At 37.4% G+C, this 25,407-nt stretch overlaps 1 protein-coding gene across 3 annotated transcripts in view; it reads right to left on the bottom strand.

The window, feature by feature from the left end:
• Positions 1-230: 230 nt before the first annotated feature.
• Positions 231-25,407, bottom strand: part of IntS8 (integrator complex subunit 8) — a 51,898-nt gene continuing 26,721 nt past the window's right edge. For all 3 annotated transcript variants that reach the window (XM_083112939.1, XM_083112938.1, XM_083112940.1), the window contains exons 9-17: positions 20,121-20,254; positions 16,722-16,832; positions 11,880-12,042; positions 10,571-10,816; positions 6,349-6,604; positions 5,217-5,335; positions 3,190-3,344; positions 1,437-1,619; positions 231-414 (exon numbers count right to left, since the gene is read on the bottom strand). In XM_083112939.1, the coding sequence (XP_082969065.1) occupies positions 295-414; positions 1,437-1,619; positions 3,190-3,344; positions 5,217-5,335; positions 6,349-6,604; positions 10,571-10,816; positions 11,880-12,042; positions 16,722-16,832; positions 20,121-20,254 (1,487 nt within the window). In that variant the 3' untranslated portion in view covers positions 231-294. The remainder of the gene's footprint in view (positions 415-1,436; positions 1,620-3,189; positions 3,345-5,216; positions 5,336-6,348; positions 6,605-10,570; positions 10,817-11,879; positions 12,043-16,721; positions 16,833-20,120; positions 20,255-25,407) is intronic.

The following is a 25,407-nucleotide window of genomic DNA, read 5'->3' on the forward strand; positions in this document are numbered from 1 at the left end:
CAGCGTTTTTCGTGTAGTGGAAGGACCTACTCAAAGTTGGATACTCTCACTTGGAGCTGAAGTGCAATGTTGTTAAGTTTACGATTTCGGGACTTAGAATTCTTTCGGGGCGGTCAAATAAGATGTTGCGAAGTGTACATTGGGAGTCACTCAATGTTCTCAGTTAGCAAGGAAAGAAAGAAAAATAGAATCTGAAATATGGTTAACATTGAAACATTGAATATGAAAAGTATGAGAATATTTATTATGGATATGTACAATATGAAAATGAGTATGAAAATTATCACACCAGTTTTAGCAAACATACTGCCTTGCCAGTGCTCTCATGAATCTTGACTTTCGTACATTAGAAGCCTCCCTCTGGATTTCTTCGTTGTTGTTTGAATTCAACTCAAGGAGCCCTATTACTTTAATCTGAAACAATAATAAAACGTACATTTATCACAAAAGAGAAAGTGTGTCCAATGTACATTTTCATTCAAAGCAGCAAGCAATTGTAATCAATTATACATGGGCTAATTTCTAAAATGAATGTTGTACATTTGGAAATATTTTGTAATTTTTTTTCAACTCTTCCTCTAATTCTTATTTATTAAAAGCGTTAATTAATGAAAATAAATTTTTGCTGATACTGATAACAATATTATGTCCATGAAGAAATTGTATGGTTCATTCACTTCCTTAATGTACACCACGTGAATGCAATAGTTTTTGCCTCTTAACAAAAAATTGAGAATCTGAGTTAGGTGGTAGAGCAGCCCTAGGCTGAACCTTGCTTAGCAGAAAAAATAAAAAGACTAAGTTGTTAATTTAGACTGTCCAAATTAGCATGACATCTGGTGGGAAAAGTGGTAATCATACTACTCAAGAATAGCCTTAGACATAAGGGTATAACAAAATGGCGAAATTACTTGGTGAAATGATGGCATGTGGTATAAGTCATGCGTTATCAAAATGCCAGAATTTTACAATTTAGATATTCTACTGATAAAACAGCACACTGACATGTGTATATCCACCAATAATGACAAGAGTAGCAAGAAACGTTCCATCTCTAATAACAATAGTAGTAATGCTAATGAAGTTTTAATAGCTAGGAATTTATTTCCTCTTATGTTTCACCACATAAACATGTACCTTTTTTCAAGAGAAAAACATTACTACTATTGCTACTAAGGATGGAAAGGTAGTAAATTGTAAGAAATATTAATAAACATTTACATTGTCCCCCTGATTGATTTTGTCTTGGAAAAAAGATGTTCTGCATATTAAGATTATTTTATTACAGAACCCAGGTTTATGACTCATACTTTTATATTAAAAAATTAAAGGAAGGTGAACATCATTACATACTATTTAGAATTTTCCTAACTTTTCAATAAGTCATAGATTCAACTTGTAAGAAATCAACTGTCATGTCAGAAATGCAAACTTACTGCCTGCTGCTTTCTATGCAGTTCTCCACGTTTGGTATGCATCTGCACCAGAAACTCTAATATTGTGACATCCCAAATGCAGTTGTAGTAAGCATCCATTGCATCAGCACAGTTCTTTTCTTGCAAGGACTTGAAAGCAGATGCGTAGTCTACTTCTTCCAGAAACTGACACAGCACAGCAGCCTAGAATGAGGGGTATTAATAAAGATTACATTACATCTTGCGAAATTTTAACCAATGGTGGTAAAGTATTACAGTGCAACTTCTCTCTAACAGACATGGATAAGGAACGTAAAAATGTCCACGATTTAGGAAAAAAAGACAGGATATAAAAATAAAGTTTTTTGATATCTTTAAACATTATATTCATGAAATCTAATCCATCTTTGAACATAAAAATTGTGAATGTCTTTTAACTTGAATGAACGAAACATACAATGCATGATCATTTAATATATTTCTTTCTAATATACATATAATGACAATGTTTCAAACATTAAGTTTATCTTTCATGGATATTATTTGTTTTCTGTGCTATCCGAGCATGTATGTCGCATACATTTCACAACTTGAATGTGATAAATATATCTGACTGTGAACATCATTGTAAATGCTGTTCAACAATATACATTTTACCCATTATTGCATCACTGTTATTTCAGAATTCCAGAATTTGCCATAATCTTTTTCATAAGTGTAACTTGGCGGGAGCAAAGTGGGGGGGGGGGGGGGGCTTGCTCCCGTCCCCCAAATTCTATGTACAATTTTATGCCTTTTATGAATAAGAATAAGGTCCTGGGTTCGATCCCCAACCGGTTCAAATCTGGGAACTTTTCTAACGGAAACGGCCCCCGTGCCCACCCAGCGTCTAATAACATGGGTACCTGGGGGAAACTCTGGGGGATAAAGGCAGTCAGGGGCGTGATGCTGATCACATCACCCTCACTCATGACCAGATCAAGAAAGTGTGGGGCGTTACCCCCACACCCCCCTATATGCCTTCATGGTGTGGTGCTATGCACAGGGGAGCACTTTACCTTTATGAATAAGAATGAGATAATAAGTATATACACTTCACTGCAGACTATTTATAAATACAGTGAAACCTCGATTTTACATTTTTAAGGGGATCAGTGTGAAGGAACTTAAAATGTGTGAAATGTAAAATCAAGGAACGTTAAATCAGGGTTTCACTTTATACTAGTGATGAGACAGATTAATCGGCAATCTGTCTGTATCAGCCAATATAGGCCTATCGGTAAAATTATCGATACGATATATCTATAAATATCTTATAATTTACTGCAAAATTCTGCCAGTTTATTATAATTTTAATGGATAATCTTCATGCCCTTCTTTTTAAAAAAGTAAATGTCTAAATATGCACCTTCTTTTGCAATGCAGTCACCTTGAAACACATATTTATTAAGGAGGTCAATGATCCATTCAAGTCCTTCAAGGAATATTTGGAATTTATAATGGATCGGCAGAATATCGATACAGGTAAATTTTATATTGGTACTTGATCAGCATCAGCCAAAAATTTCATATTGGCCCAGGTTATGCCATACATGGCATTCATTCAATTTTCCTGATAAACTAAAGGAGTGATAAGTTTATATCAATACAGTAACAATTAATCTTTAATATCTAGTGATGACTAAAATTGTCTCAAACATCCAGCCCTAATATTGAGGCACTGTAAAAAATGTTTAAAATTTGACTGCAAGGACAGATGATGAAAACACTCCACCTGTGTGTGGCATTGCAGATTGGAGCAGCATTTGATCATCCTCCGGTACACTTGGTCATCAATGACAGATCGAGGAATCTGTTGGCTGAAGAAATCAGTCGTAACTATTGCTGCTTGGAGATAGTAGTTCAGAGATGCTGAATAATGCCCTGTCACTGAAACAAAAGATGAACTTATTATTTAATTAAGCAGGAGTATATACTCTGGGTCATGTATGTAATTGGTAGAGGCATGCATATTTCATTTTTGACAAAAACATGAAATGTGAAATAACTATAGGCACATATTTTTGGTAAATAAAAAAGCAAAATTTCGGTACAAAAATGGAGTCAATTTCGGGTTCAAAAGCGGTAAATAAAATGAAATATCGGTGTTATAGCAGTGAAAAATTGGATGAAAAGTGGATTATAAAAAGACATTTTGGTTTTAAAATTGTGAATATAATCCTAAATTTGATTTAAAAACTACACTTATTCCACAGAATTAACATTTCACTTCTAATAGCACATTTATGTAGTTATAAGAGTATTAAGTTTATTTCTGTGTAAAGTAGTCTATTTTTGCTTCTCCAATATTAACAGCAGAATTAAACAATTTTCCGGGAATTGCATAACTCTCAGGATAATTCAGACCTCAGAAGGTGTCGCGTCTGTGAATAAACCCTGTATTTCGTGTTTAAGAGTTAATTTCGCTTTTTGCAGTTCATTTCGCATTATTTCGTGACAAAACATGGTCACAAAATGCATCTCGCATCTTTCAAAAACATGAAAAATTAACACTACAATGTGTTTTTTCAAATTTAGTTTTTTCATCAAAAACGAAATATGCATGCCTCTAAAAATAACACATTGTAATGTTAAATTTTCATAACACCATTAAGCCTTGTTTCCATGATAATGAAAAAATAAATATGGTGACCAAGGCAGTATTATTTTATTAAAAACATAAACTAAAGATTAATTGTTACTGTTTTTTACTTTAACGTTTAGTTTATGTTTTAATAAAATAAATTACTGCCATGGTCAGCATATTTATTTTTCCATAAATTTTCATGTTTCTGAAAGGTGAGAGGTGCATTTTGCCACCATGTTTTGACATGAAATGAGCTGCAAAATGCGAAATAAAGTCTTAAACATGAAATTTAGAGTTTATTTACTGACGTGACACTTTCTGAAGTCAGAATTATCCTGAGAATTATGCAATTCACGGAAAATTTGTTAATTCTGCTGTAAATATTTGAGAAGCAAAAATGGATCCCTTTATACAGGAATGAACTTAATATTCTGGTAACGACAGAAATGTGCTATTAGAAGGGATACATTTATTTTGTGTAGTAAGTGCAGGTTTTAAATCAAATTTGGGATTATATTCACATTTAAAAAACCGAAATGTCATTTTATATAGTTATTTTTCATGGCTATAACAGCAAAATTTTATTTTATTTACCACTTTTGAACCCGAAATTGACTCTATTTTTGTACTGAAATTTTGTTTTTTTTATTTACCAAAATTATGTGCCTCAAGTAATTGGAGATGAGAAATGACCTGGCTGTGATTGATTTTCAAAAGTGGATGAATTGCAGGCTAAACTTGCTACTAAACTTAACCATACAAAACTGGAAATTTGGTGTGGTTAAATTGTATTGACCAATATGAAATATTTGCCAATAGCAAACAGTACTCATATGAAATTTAAAACAAACCCTGTTGTGCAAACATTACCCTGTGCATATCTTTAAAAGTTAATATATTTGATAAAGATATTCTCTGAAGATATTCTGAGCTTTTAAGAGCTAATTACTCATCTTTGGTTCCTTTACCTTCAATCCCTGAGAGTGGCGTTAGTTTTTTAAAGCGCAGAAGCATATTCAGAACTGGCTGATTTCCTGAGAGAATACATTCATTATTTGCCACCAGAAAAGCTTCAAGAATTATTTAATATACAATACTATATTCAGTTGCACATTTAAATGCTTCCTGTTACATTTAATGTCACAATAAATAAAAATAATTAAAATATAACTTACCAAAATTAAGGTCTCCTAGTAATTTTAACCATGACACATTATTGGGGTAATATTTCAAAGCTTGCATCACCAGCATAGACAGCGTCTCACCAACCAATCGCGTGTGATAAGAATTAGCACTGAAAATATATATTAAGGATGTAGATTTATGTAGAAAGATAAAACTACAGATTTAAAATTTTCCAATGGTATAATATACAATAAAAAAATGTTAATATCTAAATTAGAACCTACTATACACAATAAAAAAAATCACAAAACTGCATTTCTGAATGAAGAAAAATATTTTTGTATTTCTTTGTTATATATTTTATTGAGGAGACTGCCATTTTTGCAGCACATTTTATATAGTGAATTGTAATCTAGAACCCTGTATATCATTGGGTTTTGCAACCACAAATTTCTACAATAACACTTCTTTTGCTTTTTTTTTAAAAAAAAAAAAATAACCAGCGTTTCAAGGGAGGTTGATCTGCATTGGCAACTTATGATACATAAATGAAAACATTTCTTCTGTCAACTTTATCACACAGTTGAAAACTATACTTTATCTTTGAATATATAAGGAAATTGCTACAGAAAATCTGTCTTTCTTTGCAAACTTGCAAAAATTCATATTCTGAAACTAACCCAAATAAACAAACTCAGATAAAGCATAACTCACACCACATGTGAGTATTTCCCACATTTTTTTTATTGTACTACATAAAGGTGTGCAACTTACACAGGTATACTGCATAGGTAGATAGGTATAGTTAGTTGCTTGAGTTAATAAAAAAACAATAGGGACAATAGAACGGCAATCAAACACAGAACCTATCGGTGCAGCTACCAACGGGCTGCTTGGCAATGGAACAATAACTTTGCCTCATGTTGAGAGTTTGGAAACTTTGTAATTTACTGGCTAGTGCATGCTAGTACCTTGGCATATCAATAGTAATTTTTATTAAAGTTGTTTACAATATTTTCCTGCAAACGTTGACAAACTCGTGGGCATAATTTGTATTTACACCTGTTGATATATACGTGTTATATGCAGTGAACTAGTGAAAACAAGCATGGTACCATAGTTTTTTGGGTCAAAAATTTTGAAAAAAAGTGCATGAAATACAAGTGTAAATGTGGTACTCACTTGCTGAGCACTGCTGGCCAGAGCATCACATAATCCACATTAAGCTCCAAATTAGGCTCATCCACGAGGATGTTGTGAAGTCTCGTGAGGAGCGAGATCACAACTGCCAAGGCAGAGCCTTCCCTCAACCTCTCCAGGAACTGCATGAACGCAGCTCGGCTAGGAATGTTCCCGACTGGAGAGTCACGATGGACAACTGTCGTAGCACCAGAGGCAGACCTCTTCTGCTGGGATGGACTTCCAAAAATTGGAATAACTGAAACAACACAACATTCATCAGTAACATACAGTGACTATGATAGTTGAATGAAAGCTTGATTATACAAGGACTAGTCTGTGGCTGAAAAGCTTACAAAAAATGCAGTGTTATTCTAAATTAGTTATCTAAAAGTAACATCTAATAACTACATATTTACAGAACATTATTAAGTTTCTTTTTTATCGCAAAATTTACAAAGTTACCTTATTTTGTCTCCGAAGATATCCAGGGTTCTTACGAGTTCCATGCAACCTGTCTTGAATCAACCATATCAAGCTTAGATGGTCTTTGCCTGAGGTGAAGTTTTATGATACGTTGTTCTGAATTGTCTCTCCACAATAATTTTTGACTTTGTGGAAACACAGACAATTCTCTACAGCACCACATACGTCACATTTTAATTTCATCCAGTTGAAAGAAGCAGAGTGGACTGTTGACTTAAAACTTATGATATGGTGCAAGTTTTGCAGTACATTTGAAGAATGTGTGACTGCTATTTATGGAACTATTAAATGTTTCTTTTAGGTAAGTAATTTAGAATAACTGCAATGTAATTTATTACTTCACAGATATCTCAAAGTTAAATTAATTATATGGGAAGATGTAAAATCCAGGAATAAAAAATGATGACTATGTAATTACAGTCAACTCTCGATTCTACGACCCCGGGTATAACGACCCTTTTTCTGGGAACTGTGAAATTTTTTTTAAAAAAGTTGAAAAATTGAAGGAAATCGGCCGAAAAATGCATTTTTTTTTTCACTCATTCCCTTGACGAGCGCTCTACAGCTCACAATTGGGTCTGAACTAAAAATAGACACCATCACACCATGCTTGAGTGATATCCAATAGCACTTGACCTCTGCCCTCCCCTCCCTCAAGCGCACCAATGTTACCCCGCACCCAACGGCTGCTACCCAACGTGCCAGGCTTGTTTTGCCACATTTGCTCTTGGATACGCGAGAAGAGAAGATCGAATGTGCTTGGATGTTATTTTAAATCGACCTTGACTTGTTTCCTTGTCCTAAGAGCTGCTGAAAACTCGAGGCGGGGGGGGGGGGGGGGAGCAGCCCGAAATGAATGCTGGACTTGGAGTCTTTGCCAATGTGTATGGCAGGTCAAGCTCTTTCATCGATAAATATACCACTTTGAGAGATAAGATCGCAGGAATGTTCCAAAATACAGATGTGTAGCACCTGGAAGTCTGGCCCATCTGTCCAGCTCTGACCTAGAGTTCATAGAGTTCAGCAGGTTCCCGTGAGTGAGCAACTGTCGCCCTTGTAGCCGACAACTTCCGGTAACTACTTTCGTTCAAAACGTGTTCGTTGTTCCCTGCAACACTTCATAAAAAAGCGAAACTGTTAGAGATAATCAAAACCACATAGGCAAACTAAAGATCGTCAACCCACTTAATGTGTTGTCATCCAGGTTTCCACAAAAGTTTACTTCGATCTTACGTGCATCATAACTCCCGTTTCCCACTTCATACGTTTTCCTAATTGTGTCGACGCAGTACTATCTGCCAAAAAAGTGTTCTGTTGGCTGACCGACTTCTCCCTGTCAGCAAACGTTGGGGGGGGATGCCGATTGTTTCAGCCATGATTTTCTTGCTCATGTATACACACGGTCTGATTACAGGCGAGGGTGGAAGAGGACCCTCCCCTCTTGCTTTCCTTTGACGTCTAAAATAGGGCAACCAGTTCTGGATATATTCTTGAAAATGAACAAAAACCATAGAACAAGTAAAAAAAAAATTACCCCCCTTTCTCCAGCTCATTCTCCGCCACTGGTGTGCACGGCAATGTTGATAATTGCAGAATTCAGGTCCTTTTTTTTTATTATTTATTTATTTATTATTATTTTTTCATGCTGTTGTCTGCATAGCAAATATTGCCTGTATTATTGTCTGTTGCATGGTAAAACGTAAATTTCTTTCTTCTTTACACTGCTGTTAAAAGTTCAGTCTTCGACAACAATTGCCTTATCTTTAAAATGCTGGGGTTTTTCTTTTCCGCCACCTGTTGCTCGAACTTCCAGCCGGTCTCCTTGTTTTTACGATGCAGCTGGCGCCAGTGTTTTGTCTAGCATCTGCAAAGCTTTTGCTTGCCGATAGCAGCAATGACTCATCCAGCGCGAAGGAAAAAGTTATTGTTTTGAATCTCGCAAAGCTGTTTTGATTTGATGATAACGAAATTCGATCTCCAGAAAGGAAAATAAGAGTTCAAATAACTTCATGTTCTGCGCCTTCTGATAATCAAATCTATAAATTTAATTTACATCCGCTTTTCCTCAGAACCATTCATGTTAAAAAAAAAAAAAGTGTTCAATGAGACCGATTAAGAAAACATTATTCAAGGGGAAAACTTTTGGAGGAGTTGGTGTTTGACATCGAGAATACTCCTAAATCCAACATTAAATCGTCGATTAACGTGAGAGTAAATAAAAATCTAACATTTTGAAATGTGAAAATGCACAGTTTCATAAAGCTTGTTTTCAGTTCATTTTATGCTGATGGGCTAATCGGGACTAAATATACAGTTTAAAGTGAAATTCAATTCCAAACCCGAATGATTATCGACTGCAATGCTGTTTAATGATGTATCCTAGAATACGCAATGGGTGAAAACAGATCACAAGTTGTGAGTTTCCTGTTTCACGCTGGATTATTACAATGCAAGTCGAGGAAGGAGTTTGGACTGCTCCCTTGAATGGGGGAGGAGGGTGAATGAAGTTGGTTGAAGCAAAGAAAACGTGACTTTTTTTTTACGATGTATTTTACACAGCCGAACCAGAACGAAAAGTACAGCCCTGCAATTTTTTTTTTGGGGGGGGGGGGGGGCTAGAAAAGTTGTGTTGTTTCTCCCGAGAGATCTAATTTTACAAGTTAATCTTGTAACAGACAATGCTCCAGTAGACCCGTATAAAATCCTACATTCATTCTGCCCAATTATCTCCCGACTTTTGCTGGTGCCAGTCTGACTGGTGTGAAGATTCTTCAAGTTTCGCTTGCAATAAGCGAGAGATTGTTTTCCTTTCCATTGGTCTCGGTGCAAACGGGTTTCTCATGAACTAGAATTGTAAAAATTTCGTGGAAAAGCAATGACTGTGCACAATTGGAAGAAGTAACATTATTTTAAATTCTTTTTTGTGAAAACGTTTTTATGTTCTATTTTCCTTCTCACAACACGCATCCTGTGCATAACAGGTTGTATAACTACCAGGATAAATGGTGTTACAATCTCCTAGGCATCTTTGTGTTCGTTTGAGCTCCGTTTAAGCTGAAAATTGATGCAAATTCCAATAACGACCCCTTCGAAATAATGACCCTTTTCCCGGGAACTGTGAAAGGTCGTTGAATCGTGAGTTGACTGTATTAAGAAATATCATCTTGTTTAGTTGCACATTGGATAAAAAATAAAACAATATTAGCAAATTAATCAAACTTTTTTTTTCAGCACAAGGTGTAAGACAGTATTGTGTGTGACAATATTAGCACCACTTATATATTTGGTATTAAGATTTCTTATGTGAATGCAATTATAGCCAAATTTCCAGTTTATATATGATGATAATAATGTTGCTGGCATAAATAGTGACAGTAGTAAATGTTTGAATTTCTTTTGTTTGTTGCAACTGTACCTACAGTTCAAAGTGGGATCTAAACCTATTTGTACACTCCTGTTCTCATAAAGTGGCACATTTTACAAGGTTGGACTGTTGAAGTATGTGCTACTTTACCTGGAGTGTACCTTCCTGGGTATCAAACCTGGATGGAACCCTTTAATTTCAAGGTGGTGACATTACCACTAAGCCATCGAGGAAGCTACTCTTCATTTCAAACTATCCAGATACTAATATCTTTGTGTGTGTCCAATATGGCAGATTAAAATTTAGACTGAACTGTATCCAATGTAACCATAAGATAATACACAAATACAAGTTAACAGCTACCATACTACTTACTTAAATCCCACGCATCTCGGGAGAGTTTCTTGGTTCCCTTGAATTTCGCTATGTCCAAGCAAGCATAGGCAACAGCTGCTGAGAATTCCAGATTCCACCTCTTGTCCAGCCCAGTGAGGTATTCCCACTCTCCAAAATTTAGTAAACACACCACACAGTGCTCCATCACTTCGACACGGGGGATGATAGGATCCCCTGACTGAATAGATGATAGGCAACCCTTGCAGCGAGACACGATGTCTGTACCTGGCATTGAAAGTAAGTAGCAATCATTGAAAATAATATTCTTTCAATACAGAGTGTTGTCGTACAATATAGACAAACTTACCATGAGGGGAGTATCAACACCAACAATTTTTCTTTGCAACACTTTACTTGTTAATGCCTCATTTCAATGCTACGGGTCCTTGAAAAATTATTTCTTCTATCCTGTACGTATGCAGCCATGCGAGACAACAACTTCAAGGTTACCACTAGCGTTCATTTTTCTGTTGGATAATATGCAAAAAATGCAAATCTACTACAGAAACAGTATCAGCACACAGATTCCTGCAGTCTGAAATTGCTATGTTGGACTCCTCTAAAAATCAGACAAATATGAGATTCCATTCACATATACTTTTATGTTTTTCCATTAAAGACAGATTTTGTACGGAGGTTTGTACACTCCAGAGAGCAGCCCTTGCTTTATATAGTCAGTCCATAGCATTCAAAAATAATAATAATTTTCCAACAGAAAATTTGTCAGTCCAACCATGAATCAGTGCAATGTGACTGCATAACTTCAGGATAGAAAATGCCATTTTTCGAGGATTTGCTGCATCGAAGTGCGGCCTTAACATGTGAAATGTTACTAAGAAAATTTGTTCATTTTGATATAACACTGTAAAAGTTTGAAGTAAATCTTGAAGCTTTCCTGGTGATGGACGATGAAAATTCTCTCGGGCTATGGACCAAGTGAGTTGTGGAAAAGATTCCAAGCTTTAGAGAGTTAATGTCACTTACATCTTCTACCCTGAATCCCAAGATAATCTTTTCAACTGTAAAAGTTTGTTATACAATGAAACCTCCCCCCATTACTCACACTCTGTGTGTGTGACAGAGTGAAACACATAAATTGAATTGAATCAAAAGTTAGCTCAGGAAATTTTCTCTTTTGGGACCATGAAGATCAAACGTATAACGCGGGAAGATGTAAAATTGCAGTTTCGTTGTATTAATATGCCATTTCATTGCTTATGTACAAAAGTTTTTAAGTATTTGAATTACCACTGAAGTTAGTTTCATTTGAACAAAACATACAACTTACTATTTTTCTTCGGCCATTCATCAAGTAGTTCTATTATACTGACAAGCAATGATTCCCAGTTCACCAATCTCGCCAGTTTAAATGAAATATTTCCTAGCTGAGTGGAATGTTTCTTCAATTCTTGTTCAACAGCATTCAACAAATGTTGAGCTTCTTCAAAATTCTGGAAAACAAAGCAAATAATAAAACTTTTCATCCTACTTGCATTTTCATCTAAGAGGATAACTATGTTATTTAGTTCTCAGAATTGATGAAGCATCACTTGTCAATGTATTAAGTAGGGGTGAACCAATAATACTTTGAATTGATACTTAAAACTAACAATTTGAAGTTTTTTGGAACATTATAAATGTTAATATACACAGTGGAACCTTAATTTCACATTTTCCAAGGGCCCAAGGTGAAAAAACTTAAAATGCTGGAAAATGTGAACTTGAGGAAAATTTTATAACATGTTACTATGTTACCATCAAGATTGAATGTATAATGCAGGAAATTGTAAAATCTGGGAATGCAAAATCGGTGTTCCACTAAGTATTTCATTGAATCTATACCTTATAAATCTAATTGTTTTACATTAATATGTTCAGATATGAAATAACCAAAATGTTAAACAAGTTGCCCTTTAATCACAATACACATTTTTGTGCCCATGTTATATCTTGACTCCAGAAATGTATTGACTCGCATCAGCAATTTATTTCAAACTGATATTTTCCTAGAATGATACTGATGCATCTTACTTATCCTTATGTGTATCAACTCAGGTCTAGTATTCAGTAGGCCAGTGCCTGTTGTGCAATTGTTTCTATGGCAGTGCCTAAGCATTCATTCAGGTTAAATTTACAATCTAAAATAATGAAACAAACTTTTTCAAAAATATGTTTATTATTTTTCAAGGAGCATGTAAATTTTCCTAATTCAGAATAGCAGTAGTTCTGTGAAACTGTAGGCTGTATTTCTATTATATGAGGGCAAATCAAAAAGTCTTTACCCCTATTTTTTTTAGCTGAAATATTAGTGTGATTGAGAAACTGAGATATGCATTCAATGAAATAAGTTTTTCTTGGAACGGCCCAGAGTTAACTCTCGACTGCTCCGCAGCACGGCGCTGCTGTCAGTTTGCAAAGTTAGCTGTAGTACTAAACACGTCCACGTCATATGAGCAGCAAAGTGTTATTCATTTTCTATTGAGCAAGGGGCGAACAACCATCGAGATCCATAGAGAAATGCAGCCAACATATGGGGACAAGTGTCTTGCTTTGAGAAGTGCATGGTCGTGATGTCGTGAGTTCGACAATGGAAAACAGTGCCACGGTGATGCTCACGGTCTCCTTGGATCGCCGAGGACCATTTCTGCTGGATTTCATGCCACGAGGTGACACTATCAATGCTGATAGCTATTGTGGCACACTCTCATGTCTGGGAGCTGTCATCAGGAAAAAGCACCAAGGAATTCTCAATGTGGACAATGTGGTTATCCTTCACAATAACACCCAAGCCTCATGTGGCAAACAGGACCATCAACAAACTTCAGTCATGTGAATGGGAGATTCTAGAGCATGCACCATATAGTCCAGACCTTGCCCTTAGTGATTTTCAAGTGTTTGATCCAGTGAAGAAGTTCCTGGCAGGACAGAGGTTCGTTTGCGACAACGAAGCAAAGACCGCTGTCCAGCGGGGGTTCCATGATCAACGGCATCTCCAAAATAGTGGTGCAGTGGCGGCAATAGGGGGGGGGGGGCAGTTGCCCCCCTGTCCCCCACTTTTTGCCACTTCTGTCCCCGCACTATGCTAAACCTTATCTACAAAAGGGAAAATACTGTCTTTGCCCCCCCCCCCCAAGTTTTGGCACCTTTGGAACCCAATCGCCGCCTGCTGAGGTGACTACAGGAAAACCTCATTAATACGAAGTTCAAGGGACCAAAAAATGTCAACTTCATATTAAACGACTTCGAGTTATCCAAACTTTTCAAGATTGCTCTTGTTTTCAGGTGTAAATAAAGTAGAGTATAAATTAGCCCCACAAAGGATATTTTATACTTGGTGGTAGCTCAGAAAATAAGCTTTATATGTACTATATAATAATATTGTACGTTTTAAAGGAAGTGTAAAAAAATGTTACCCAAAATGAGAACACGGAGCTTAACGCGGACACAAAGATTACAAGGAGTCGGTTAACACCATTTATCCTGCCTAGTTATACAACCGGTTATGCACGGGATGCATGTTGTGGCAAAAAGTCTTATAAAAAATGGTATTTTATTTTAATTCTGCAAAGTTGTTGCTCTTACACGAAATTCTTATAATTTTAGTTCATAAGAAACCCGTTTGCACGGAGACCTACGGAAAAGAAAACAATCTCATTTATTGCAAGAAGTGAATCTTGACAGTAGTCACACGCGATCAAGAGACGGGAGATAATCGTACAGAATGAATATTGGATTTTATGTACTAGAACATTGTCCATTACAGGATTAACTGGTAAGAGAAGATTCTCTTGGGAGAGAACACAACCTTTCCCTGGCACAAAACAAAACAAAAAAATCGGGCCTGTAAATTTCATTCTGGTTCGGCTGTCTAAAACACATCGTAAAAAAAGTCACATATTCTTTGCTTCAGTTAACGTCATATTCGCCCCCTCCCCTTTTTCAGGGAGCAGTCCAAACTCTTCCTCAACTTGCATTGTAATCAACTCTGAAAAAGTTAACACACAACTTGCGATGTTTGCACCCAATGTGTATCCTAGGACACATTAAACAGTGCCGCACTTGATAATCACTCTGGTTTGGATCCCACTTTAAACTGTATATTTAGTCCCGCTTAGTTCAGCAGTATAAAATGAACTAAAAACAAGTTTTACAAAACTTGCGTATTTTCAGATTAATCGACAATTTATTGTAGGTTTCAGGAGTATTCTGGAGGTCAAACACTCGCTCCGCCAAAACTTTTCCTCTCGCTAATGGTTCTGAAGAAAAGCGGGGATTATATGGCTTTGTGAGATTCAAAACAATGAAGCAATGAAGCTTATTCCTTCCCACTGGATGAGTCATTGCAGTTATCAGCAAGCCAGAGGTTTCCAGACGCTAGACTAAACACTGGCGCCAGCTGCAGCGTAAACACAATGAGAGTGGTTGGAAGTTAGAGCAGCAGGTGGCAGAAGGGAAATCATCGGCATTTTAAAGATATCGCAGTTGTCGAAGACCGAACTTTTATCAGCAGTGTGAAAAATCACATTACCATGCACACCAGTGGCGGATAATGAGCTGTTGTAGGAGAAGGAAGGGAGTCACTTTTCTTTTACTTATCATGCGTGGGAAACGTATGAAGCGGGAAACTGGAGTTGCAACATACGTAAGATCGATGTCAACTTTTGCGGGAAACCTAGATGACAACGCATTAAGCAGGTTGACGATCTTTAGTTGGCCTATGCGGCTTTGATTATCCGTAACAGTTTCCCTTTTTTTGTTATGAAGTTCTACAGGGCACAAAGAACATGCTTTTAATGAAAGTGGTTACCGGAAGTTGTCTGCTACCAGGCCAAAAGTTGCTCGCTCACGGGAAATTGCTGTATCTCGAGCTCAGAGCTAGACAGATTGGTGAGACTTCCAGGTGCCACGCGTCTTGTATTTTGGAACATTCGTGCGATCTTATCTCGCATTTCTCATCTGGCACTGGTGAATATTTCCAAGGTGGCGCATTCAGCGGGGAAAGAGCTTGACCTCCCATGCACATTGACAAAGAATGTCAATGTCCAGCGGGCATTTCGGGCTGCTTCCCTGGAGTTGTCAGCAGCTCTTAGGACAAGGAAACATGTCCAGGTCAAGTTAAAATAAAGTCCAAGCTCTTTCCACATTCGATCTTCTCTTGTCGACTTACGCAGGTGTCTACTTCGAATTAAGCGAAACCAGTTTTGCGGAAGGGTCTTGTAAACAACTTCGTATTAAAAATTATCCGTATTTCGATTTATCCGTACTGAAATACATTATATATCCTATCTTATCGGCTGGGGAATGGGAAGAACTTCGGATTAAAGGGTACTTCGTATTAACCAATATCGTATTAACGAGGTTTTCCTGTATATGGAAAAATATTGCAAGGCACATAGAACAATTCCTATATCTTGATTTTACTGCATGTTTATTATTTCGGCTGAAAAAAAATTGTGGCAAAGATTTTTCGACTTGCCCTCGTACATAAGACTAAGCCGATACCATTTTGAACTGACACGGATATGCTTAGTTATTCCCACTCATTCTAATAGTGTAAGAACCTAAAGTAGTTCAGAATATTTATAAATTTTAATAAATAAGTATTACTTCCTCTGTCCCATAATTATAGTCCGGTATGACAAAATGGTAACTTTTTATTTATCTTCTTTTGGATACTTGATCGGCCAATTTGTACTGATCCTTGAGTAATAACGTTGTATAACTCATTCCCGTGTTTAATTTTCTTCTTCTGTATACACAAGTGTCACAGTTTGAATATCGGACAAGTATTTTGTGACCACAAACAAAAGTGGACAATAATTATGGGACAGAGGGAGTACATAAGTTTTAAATATTTAGAGTCAATACTAGTTTGAGCCAATATCTGTGCTGATGCCAATATTTTTCTGTTTTTATTAAAACCTATGCTTGAAAGTTGGAACAATCAAAAAAGTTTAGCATACATTGTCTAGTGTTAATACTTATTCTAACACCAAGTTTCAAGATACGACATCCATCTTCAGGTAAACATTTCTTTTTTTCCTGTGGTGGGGGGATCAAACCTATGACAGGCCTGTACTTATAAAGAATAATCAAAATATTATTATTATTATATTGACAATTAACTAACCTTCATGTGCAGCAACTCCCGAGATTTTGCAAGTAAAATGTGGCAATAATCTTGTAAAAAACCCCGTGGCAGGTTCATGACCACACTTTGTACAGGAATTGGCAGTTCCCACTGGAAATACAACAAAAGCTTACAATCTAATTTTCTATTGCATAATTTGTCATGGAAAGATCTTACGTAATAATAAAACATTTTGCCCATTTCTCAACATACTCAGGAATACTGAAAATTACGATATAGGAAACTCAAATTGACTGGAGTCTACTACTGATCACTGTATCACAGAAATAGATGAGTCAATCATTAGTAGAGGCATGCAAAATTTGTTTTTGACGAAAACACGAAATATGAAATAACATGCTGTAATGTTCATTTTTCATGTTTCTGTAACAAGGTCCGTTGACCTGTGTTTGGCGCTCGCTTTGGAAGGTCCGTTCATAATGCACCTTTTGAGCAAGCCGAGGTGGTTGTAAAACTGTGACGTCATAGACATGACAGATCGCTGGGGAAAGTTTAGTATCGGCTAGTTTTAGCAGGGGAAACGTGTTTCTGTGTTCTTTCCTTGCTCTTGTATTCGTGTATTCGCGTGTATTTTTAGTCATTTTGTTGTGTTTTTCATATTGTACTGTGAGTGATAATAATAATGTCTAACTGTGCTGTGAGCACATGTCGAAACTAAAAATTTTGATATTGTTTACCATAAATTTCCTCCCAACGAAGTTCAGAAAAATCTGGGAGAGCAAATGTTATCGAAAAGACAAATTTCAGGTTGCTAACTCGAGTATTTGTTCTTCACATTTTTCACAAGAATGTTACGAACGCGATTTAGAATCGGAATTATTAGGAATTACACCAAAGAAGAGACTGAAGAAAGATGCCATTCCTACATTGTTACTTCCAGTCACACATGTGCAGGTCAGTGGCGACAACAGCGTTCGTGCAAGACGTGCAAAGGCAAGATGTGCTAAAAAGAGAGTTCTCTCTAAGGTAAGTGAACAATTATTTGTGAACAGCAGCGTGCCACCTCAAGAACAAAAGTCTTTATCTGTGTTGTCATTCGTTTGTTCAATAGAAAGTTAAAAAAATCGAAAACACAAAACAATTGGAAGTGCTTCGTGAGGAAAATGATAAGCTAAAGACAGATATAAATAATTGTCATGAGGAAATCAAAAACCTTAAAATTAATTTGCAAAAATGGCAAGCAAGGTATAAGAAGGTATTGCAGTCAAAAGTGGCTTTAAAAACAAGGGAGCGGAAGAACTATCGTGAAGAAAAAAGTGAGACAAATTTTGAGCAAAACCTTTACTCTAGGGCAAATCAACCAGTGACGTGCCCAGGATTTTCGAAAGGAAGGGGTTATGTATACTTTTTCTTGGTAGTCAGCTCTCATTTTGTCATATTTTCCTACCTTTGACGTTCTTTTTCTTTAGGAATACTGGGCAAAAGAGGGGGGTTATAACCCCCATTAACCCCCCTTGGGCACGCTACTGAAATCAACATGTCAATTAAGGGGAAAAGAAAGCACAGGTGTGGAACCAGGAAGATATAATTCCTGCATTAACACAAAGGGCGATCAGTGAACGATTGTATACCCACATGAGATCAGAGGTCGGAATTCCATTACCCAGCATTGCAACACTTCGTCGCTGGGCGCAGAAATTGAGACTCCAACCGGGAATTCTTGCACCAGTTTTGAATATTATGAAACAGCAGGGACAATGACAGAGTTTTGGGTCCCCATAGAAATGTTCAGGTTGCAATGCTTCGAGGATTGACAGGTGAATGGAAACAGCCAGTATACTATAACTTTGATACGGCTATGACCAAGGCTTTGTTGTTTGATATTATATCAATGGTTGGGGTAGCTGGGTATGAAATAGTCGCTATAGTTTCGGATCTAGGTGGAAGTAATGGAAAGCAAATGAAACAAAAACAATGGACCCAGAGCTGCTCTTCTTCCAGTCCTTTCCAGCACTATAATAGCCGTGGTTAAGTTTATGCTTTTACATACTTATAATTCATCTATACACCATTACTTTCATGTATTCTGTGTAAGTTGTTTTGCGATGCTTTTCAGTATGTGTTTTTTCTCTTAAAAACAAGAGCGTTGCAAGCTTTACAGTGCTGAAAATAGCAGACACGCAGAGAGTATCATGCTGATGACGTCACAGAACCCCTGCCGAAGTTGTAAACACGAGGATTGACAAAAAGGCGGGTTATGACCAGACCTTCTAGAGCGGGGGAAAGCGGGCTTCGACGGACCTTGTTTCTGTAAGGTGTGAGGTGCATTTTCCTACCCTGTTTTGTCACGAAATAATGCAAAATGAACTGCAAAATGCGAAATATACTCTTAAACACAAAATTTACCGTTTATATAGACGCGACACTTTCTGAAGTATCCTGTGAGTTATGCAATCCATGGGAAATTGATTAATTCTGCTGTAAATATTTGAGAAGCTAAAATGGACCCCTTTACACAGGAATAAACTCAATATTCTGGTAACTACATAAATGTGCTATTAGAAGGGATAAGTTCATTTTGTGTAATAAGTGCAGTTTTTAAATCAAATTTAGGATTATATTCACAATTTTAAAACCAAAATGTCATTTTATATATCACTTTTGATGTGATTATTCACTGCTATAACACCGAAATTTTATATTATTTACCGCTTTTGAACCCGAAATAGACTCTGTTTTTGTACCGAAATTTTGCTTTTTTATTTACCAAAAATATGTGCCCCTAATCATTAGCTACATTATTTTGTCAGCAGTAATTAGCATTGTATCTAAAGATATCTGTTTTGTGGTTACGCGGAGATAGGTAATTTACTCTGATAAGCTTACCTTTCATTTTTTCCGTGAATTTTTTTTTCTCGCGATCGATTTCACCACCAGATGGGTAGCGAAATCGATCGCGAGAAAAAAAATTGCGTGGAAAAATGAAAATAAAGCTTATGAGAGTAAATTGACAGTAATTAGGTAAACCTGTTGCTATTTTTGTCATTTTACATCACTTTCTTATCTACTGGGTCGTGTGTAATGAAGGTGAATAATGAACTGATTAAATATACAAGGACAAATGTATCCTGAAGAAAAATCTAGGAATATACCAAAATTTGGGTTTGAATTTTGTTATTTAGCATCACTGCCACTTTTGGCTAATTGTGACAATGAAAATGAATGATGATATGATGAAGAACACTTACAAAGAACACCCATGCTTAGACTTAGATACGAACCTGGGACACCTGGCATCATAGCATGCTGTGCAAAACATCACACCACGGAGGTTGATGCCCCAAAATTTGGAGTAAGATGCGTGTTCTAAAGGTTAAGGTAGCACATATACTCTAAAATAGTTTTATCCACAATTTAGCCTTAAGTTGCAACACTTACCTTCATATTTGCTCTGTGCAATGGCTTCTTCGGATTGAGTGTAAGCAGTTGCATTAGATATTCTCGTATCTCCTGAGGCTGGTAGCTCAAAATCAACTGCTGCTCCAGAGTACCAAATTCCAACCGTGGGTTACCTGTCACAAATAAATAGTAGTTCATTGATTGTTGATTGATTTGCTTTTATTTTACTTCGCTTTTGTGCCACTTTTGGCTAATTTGCGAAGATGGGAGTGAATGATGGTATGATGAAATTGATGAATGGACACTCATAAACATACATGCCCAGGCCAGGATTCGAACCCAGAACCCCTGGCGTCGTAGTGCGATGTGCTAACCAATCTGCCACAGGGGCCGGTAAATAAATAGTAGTATGAGAGTCACTCCTGTAAACAAAATCCAGTGTGTTCGCACTGCAGAACAATTAATTCACACGCACTTGTTTATTTTATGAACTTTGACTTTCCAATGTCACCAACATCGACCAATGCATTAAGTACACACACAAGCATGCTGTTTATGCAACTGTAGTGTACATAATTTTTTCTTATACAAATCAGTATTGTTCTGCTGAGCATAAAATTGTTGTTTCTGTCTATGCCAAGAGACTTGGATCTTATTGTTAATTAGCTATTGTATTAACTTGACACAAGAGACACCTTGTGTAAGATAAATATTATTTGTTTGTGATATTTATAAATTTATATTGAAACAAAAATAAATTTTGTTCTGTTTACTTGTAGTCTCAGAGTACTTTTCCTATTCAATATACATACCATACATTAAAAAAAACACCATATTTGTTGGCATATAGGACACTTTTTTCTTTAAAAATTAAGCCTCAAAAAGAGTATTTGCATCTCATACACCGATATTCAGTTTTTTATTACCTTCCTTCACACCACCAGGAAGAAGGAAGAGGCCTAGCATTACACAAGTTGGTCAAAGCATCATGGGGTTCTGTGAAAACTAAGTTAGTGATTGATTGATTTGCTTTATTTTACTTCGCTTTTTGTGCCTCTTTTGGCTAATTTGCAAAGATGGGGATGAGTGATTACATAATGAAATTGATGAATAAACACTCGCAAACATCCATGCCCAGGCTGGGATTCGAACCCGGGACCCTTGGTGTCGTAGTGTGATGTGCTAACAACTCTGCCACGGGGGCCAAACTAAGACAGTGGTTAAATCATTTACGAAATGTGGCATTAGTAATGCACTAAATTGTACAGAGGACAATTTGTTTTATGTGGACTCAGATTCCGATTTAGAGGTTTCAAAGTGACTCTTCATTTAGCGCTGAAGATGAATGTCTGAGATTTGACAAAGATGATTAAAATACCGTATTTACTCATGTATAATGCACACTTTTTTTCCAAAAGTTTGCCCCAAAAACTGTGGTGCGTATTATGCACAGAATAATTTACAGCCAACATGAAACCGTACAGGGTTGTTCCATGATTTTGGGACACTTGCATTGATTTTTCATGTTTACAGAACCCTATCATGTTATATATCGTTGTAAAACTTAAATCCTGCAGTTTCTGTATATGAAAACTGTATTCCATTCAAGATGATGACACTAATGTGCAATTTGGTTGAAATAAGTTCATCATAAAATGAAGGAACGCTCTTATTTTTATGTTACTTTGGATGATATTACTGGCCAAATAATATGACATACATCGAGTGTGTAAATTCCTTAATGGAAGAAATCTTGTGCTGCTAACTGCTATTTGGAAGGTCCTGAATATGCCTTGTATAAATGTTACATTAGTCACGGAAAGGAAAAGTATCATTTTGTAGGTTTAACGTTAATTTTTTAACATCTTTTTATAAAAGTATATATTTTGAAGTTCTTTTAGAAAAAGTAAAGAAGGAATGAGCAAAAGCACGTATAAAAGTTTGAAGACCTTTTCACATGATTTTTCACTTTGTAATGTAATGTTCTGCGACACCAAGGACAGCAGTGCAACTCTGGTAGAATTTGAGGATGCACCTTCCATGATATGGGATGCATATCAGCAGTATTTGTTGGGTGAGAAATAATAGAAAATAACTTCCTGAGCACTGCAAATCCATAATGTAATTTTGATCTTGCTTTCTACTATTACAGAATAAATAAGGTGGTTAAAGAGATGGGATGCTAAACACAGTGGAGGGAGAGGTGGCATGGGTTGGAGACTTCTTGTTTACACAAGAGATATTTTCCTCTTGGTCCACATAGCAACAGGTGACGCATTGAATAGGTCTGATGTCATTCACTCGTGATCAACATAGCTACAGCTTTATGACCTACAACTAAGAAACTGGATTGTATCATTGTACTGCGCATTATATACGAGATAATTTTTTGTCACTTTTACCGATCAAAAACCAGGGTGCACATTATACATGCACATGCACTATACACGCGTAAATACGGTATATTCTTTCCTATTTAGATTATGCAATCGATTTGTTGAAAGTAGACTCTCATATTACTTTATATTTGAAATACTGTAAATTAATTATAATATTTTCAGTGATAAAGCATTTTCCTCAAAATAGTGCACAAAATGCATCTTATACGCTGGCAAATACAGTAAATGCAAATATTTAAATGGACTGGGCATTTTAATTCTGATTCAGGGTTTCCATCTTTAGTTGCTACAGTGGTGCAATTACAGGAACGAAAGTTGAGGATTTTGAACAGCTATACTGCTTATGAGGGTACCATTACAAGAAGATGGTAGTAATCATTATATATATAGGGTGGTGCAAAATTCCGTTTACAACTCTTGGGAGGTGAATCGCCAAGTAAAAACAAGGAAAAAATGCCATGTGAAAAAATGTCGAAATCGGCACCATTTGCGAGTGACAGGCGGGCGAAAATCGCCTCACACCATGTGTAAAGTACAATAACTCAAGAAGGAAGAAATATATCAATGTCGGATTAAAAGAATACAAAGAAAGTCGTGCCTGACGAATACAATGGTGCAGAAATTGAGGCCCGGTGTAAATTGCGCAAGGGAACTCTCAAAGAAAGTGGGGAATCCCATGATGGAAAATATAGGAAATTTGCTACTATTTTCTACATAATGTTGAGATCGTAATGTAGGCAGTAAAAAATGACGACGTATGTCCACATGTCCCACTACTGCTGGGACACCCTCCCACAATCGGGAAATAGGAAATTCACCCGAAAATGACGCTATGCCGTCAGATTACGCTGAGATTGATTTCAGCTAATTTATACAGGAAGCCCCACTAGAGGCGCTGGGAGTGTAGGTCACCTGTTACGTATTAGCATTGGTGGATACTACGTAGAGAGTGTAATCGACCGTTGTTCTTCCTGTCTGTTCTGCGTGTCGCAGCGTGGAGTTTAGTCTGGCGTGTGTGTGTGTGGTTGAATTGCGCCAAGGAATATTGTACGTAGAGTACGTATTCCGTGTTCTTTCTCGGTTTGCAAAAACTGCGTGGACACCTGTGTGACATTACGTGGGTGCTAATCACGGTAGTTGTGATCCGTCACTCGGAGGGAAAGTGCCCCTGTTGCTGGGCAGTTCTCGAACAGAACAATGGTGGAGTACTCTACCCACGAGCTTGCTGACATGCATCTCGTTTATGGAGAGGCAAACCGAAATAGCCGTGAAGCACGGCGTTCGTATCACGAACGTTTTCCCAATAGGCGGTTACCAGCAAATGCACTCTTTCAAAGACTTGATGCTCGACTGAGTGAAAATGGATCTCTACTACCCCGTAGGTGGGATTGTGGAAGACCCCGCACTGTGCGCACTGTGCAATTTGAAGAGGACGTATTGGACGCGATACGAGACCGACCTGCCACCAGCACACGTGCCGTTGCTCGTACGCGACAAACCCACCATAGCAATGTGTTCCGCGTTCTTCAGGAGGAGGGATTTCACCCATACAAATTGCATAAGGTGCACCACATACTGCCCACGGACTTTCCCCTACGCATGGATTTCTGCCAATGGTACGTGCAACAAACTCTTGCCATTCCCAACAATAGTTTTGTGGACCGATGAGGCAATGTTCACCAGGGACGGCATGTTCAATAGCCACAATAGCCACGTCTGGGATATGGACAATCCGCATGCAATCATTGTGCGCCATCATCAACATAGGTTCGCAGTGAATGTATGGTGTGGCGTAGTAGGTGACCACTTGATAGGCCCGTACATTTTGCCCTCTACTTTGTGTGGTGGGAATTATCGGGTGTTTCTACATGACGTATTACCTGAACTTTTGGAAAACGTTCCACTGGCAGGTAGACAACGTATCTGGTTTCAACACGACGGCGTCCCCACACATTTCAACCGGGGAGCCAGGGCCTTACTCAACGATATTTTAGGCGATCGTTGGATTGGCAGGGGTGAACCTTTACCGTGGCCACCTCGTTCCCCTGACCTCACACCACAGGGTTTCTGTGTATGGGGAGAAATGAAAAGGCTCGTGTATGAAACCCTTGTGGAAAGTGCTGAAGACCTCGTTGCTCGTGTTAGTGCCGCTGCTGGGACAATTGTTGACATGCCAGAGGTATTTGCGCGTATCAGACAATCAGTACTTCGCCGATGCCATCTTTGTCTTGAAGTCAATGGTGGATATTTTCAACAAAGTCTCTGAGTATACCGATGTTTGTGAGCCCCTATCAGCACCGCATAGTGTCCTTTAGTGAAAGGTGCGAGTGAAGATGCTGGAGATCGCTGTACTTCATACCATCGATCTGCATGTGCGGAGGTTCTGCGCTTCTCAGTGGAATCCCTTCCAGATATGCTGTGCCTGGAAATGTTACATGCCATTGTGTGCGTTTTCTCGCCATTCTCCGTCTTCATTCCTTCGAGGATTACCCACTTTCTTTGGGGAGCTCTCTTGTAGTATGTACAGCCTGACGTTATGTGGCCATTGTTTAACTTTTGTTTTTCGTACTGCAAAGTAGTGTGTCAACATTAAGGGATTGAAACGTTTTTTATGATTTTCCGGTATTTTTTTCCATTTGGGATGGTGTCCCAGCAGCAGTGGGACATGCGACAACTTGGTTTCTTTTCTTGTTCGTACCGCAATAAGAACCGTGTGCAACAGGAGATTTGCAGTTATTTTCCTATTTCCCGATTGTGGGAGGGTGTCCCAGCAGTAGTGGGACATGTGGACATACGTCGTCATTTTTTACTGCCTACATTCCGATCTCAACATTATGTAGAAAATAGTAGCAAATTTCCTATATTTTCCATCATGGGATTCCCCACTTTCTTTGAGAGTCCCCTTGCGCAATTTACACTGGGCCTCA

This window comes from Lepisma saccharinum, chromosome 27, assembly GCF_977018435.1.
Source record: "Lepisma saccharinum chromosome 27, izLepSacc3.1, whole genome shotgun sequence".
Lineage (NCBI taxonomy): Eukaryota > Metazoa > Arthropoda > Insecta > Zygentoma > Lepismatidae > Lepisma > Lepisma saccharinum.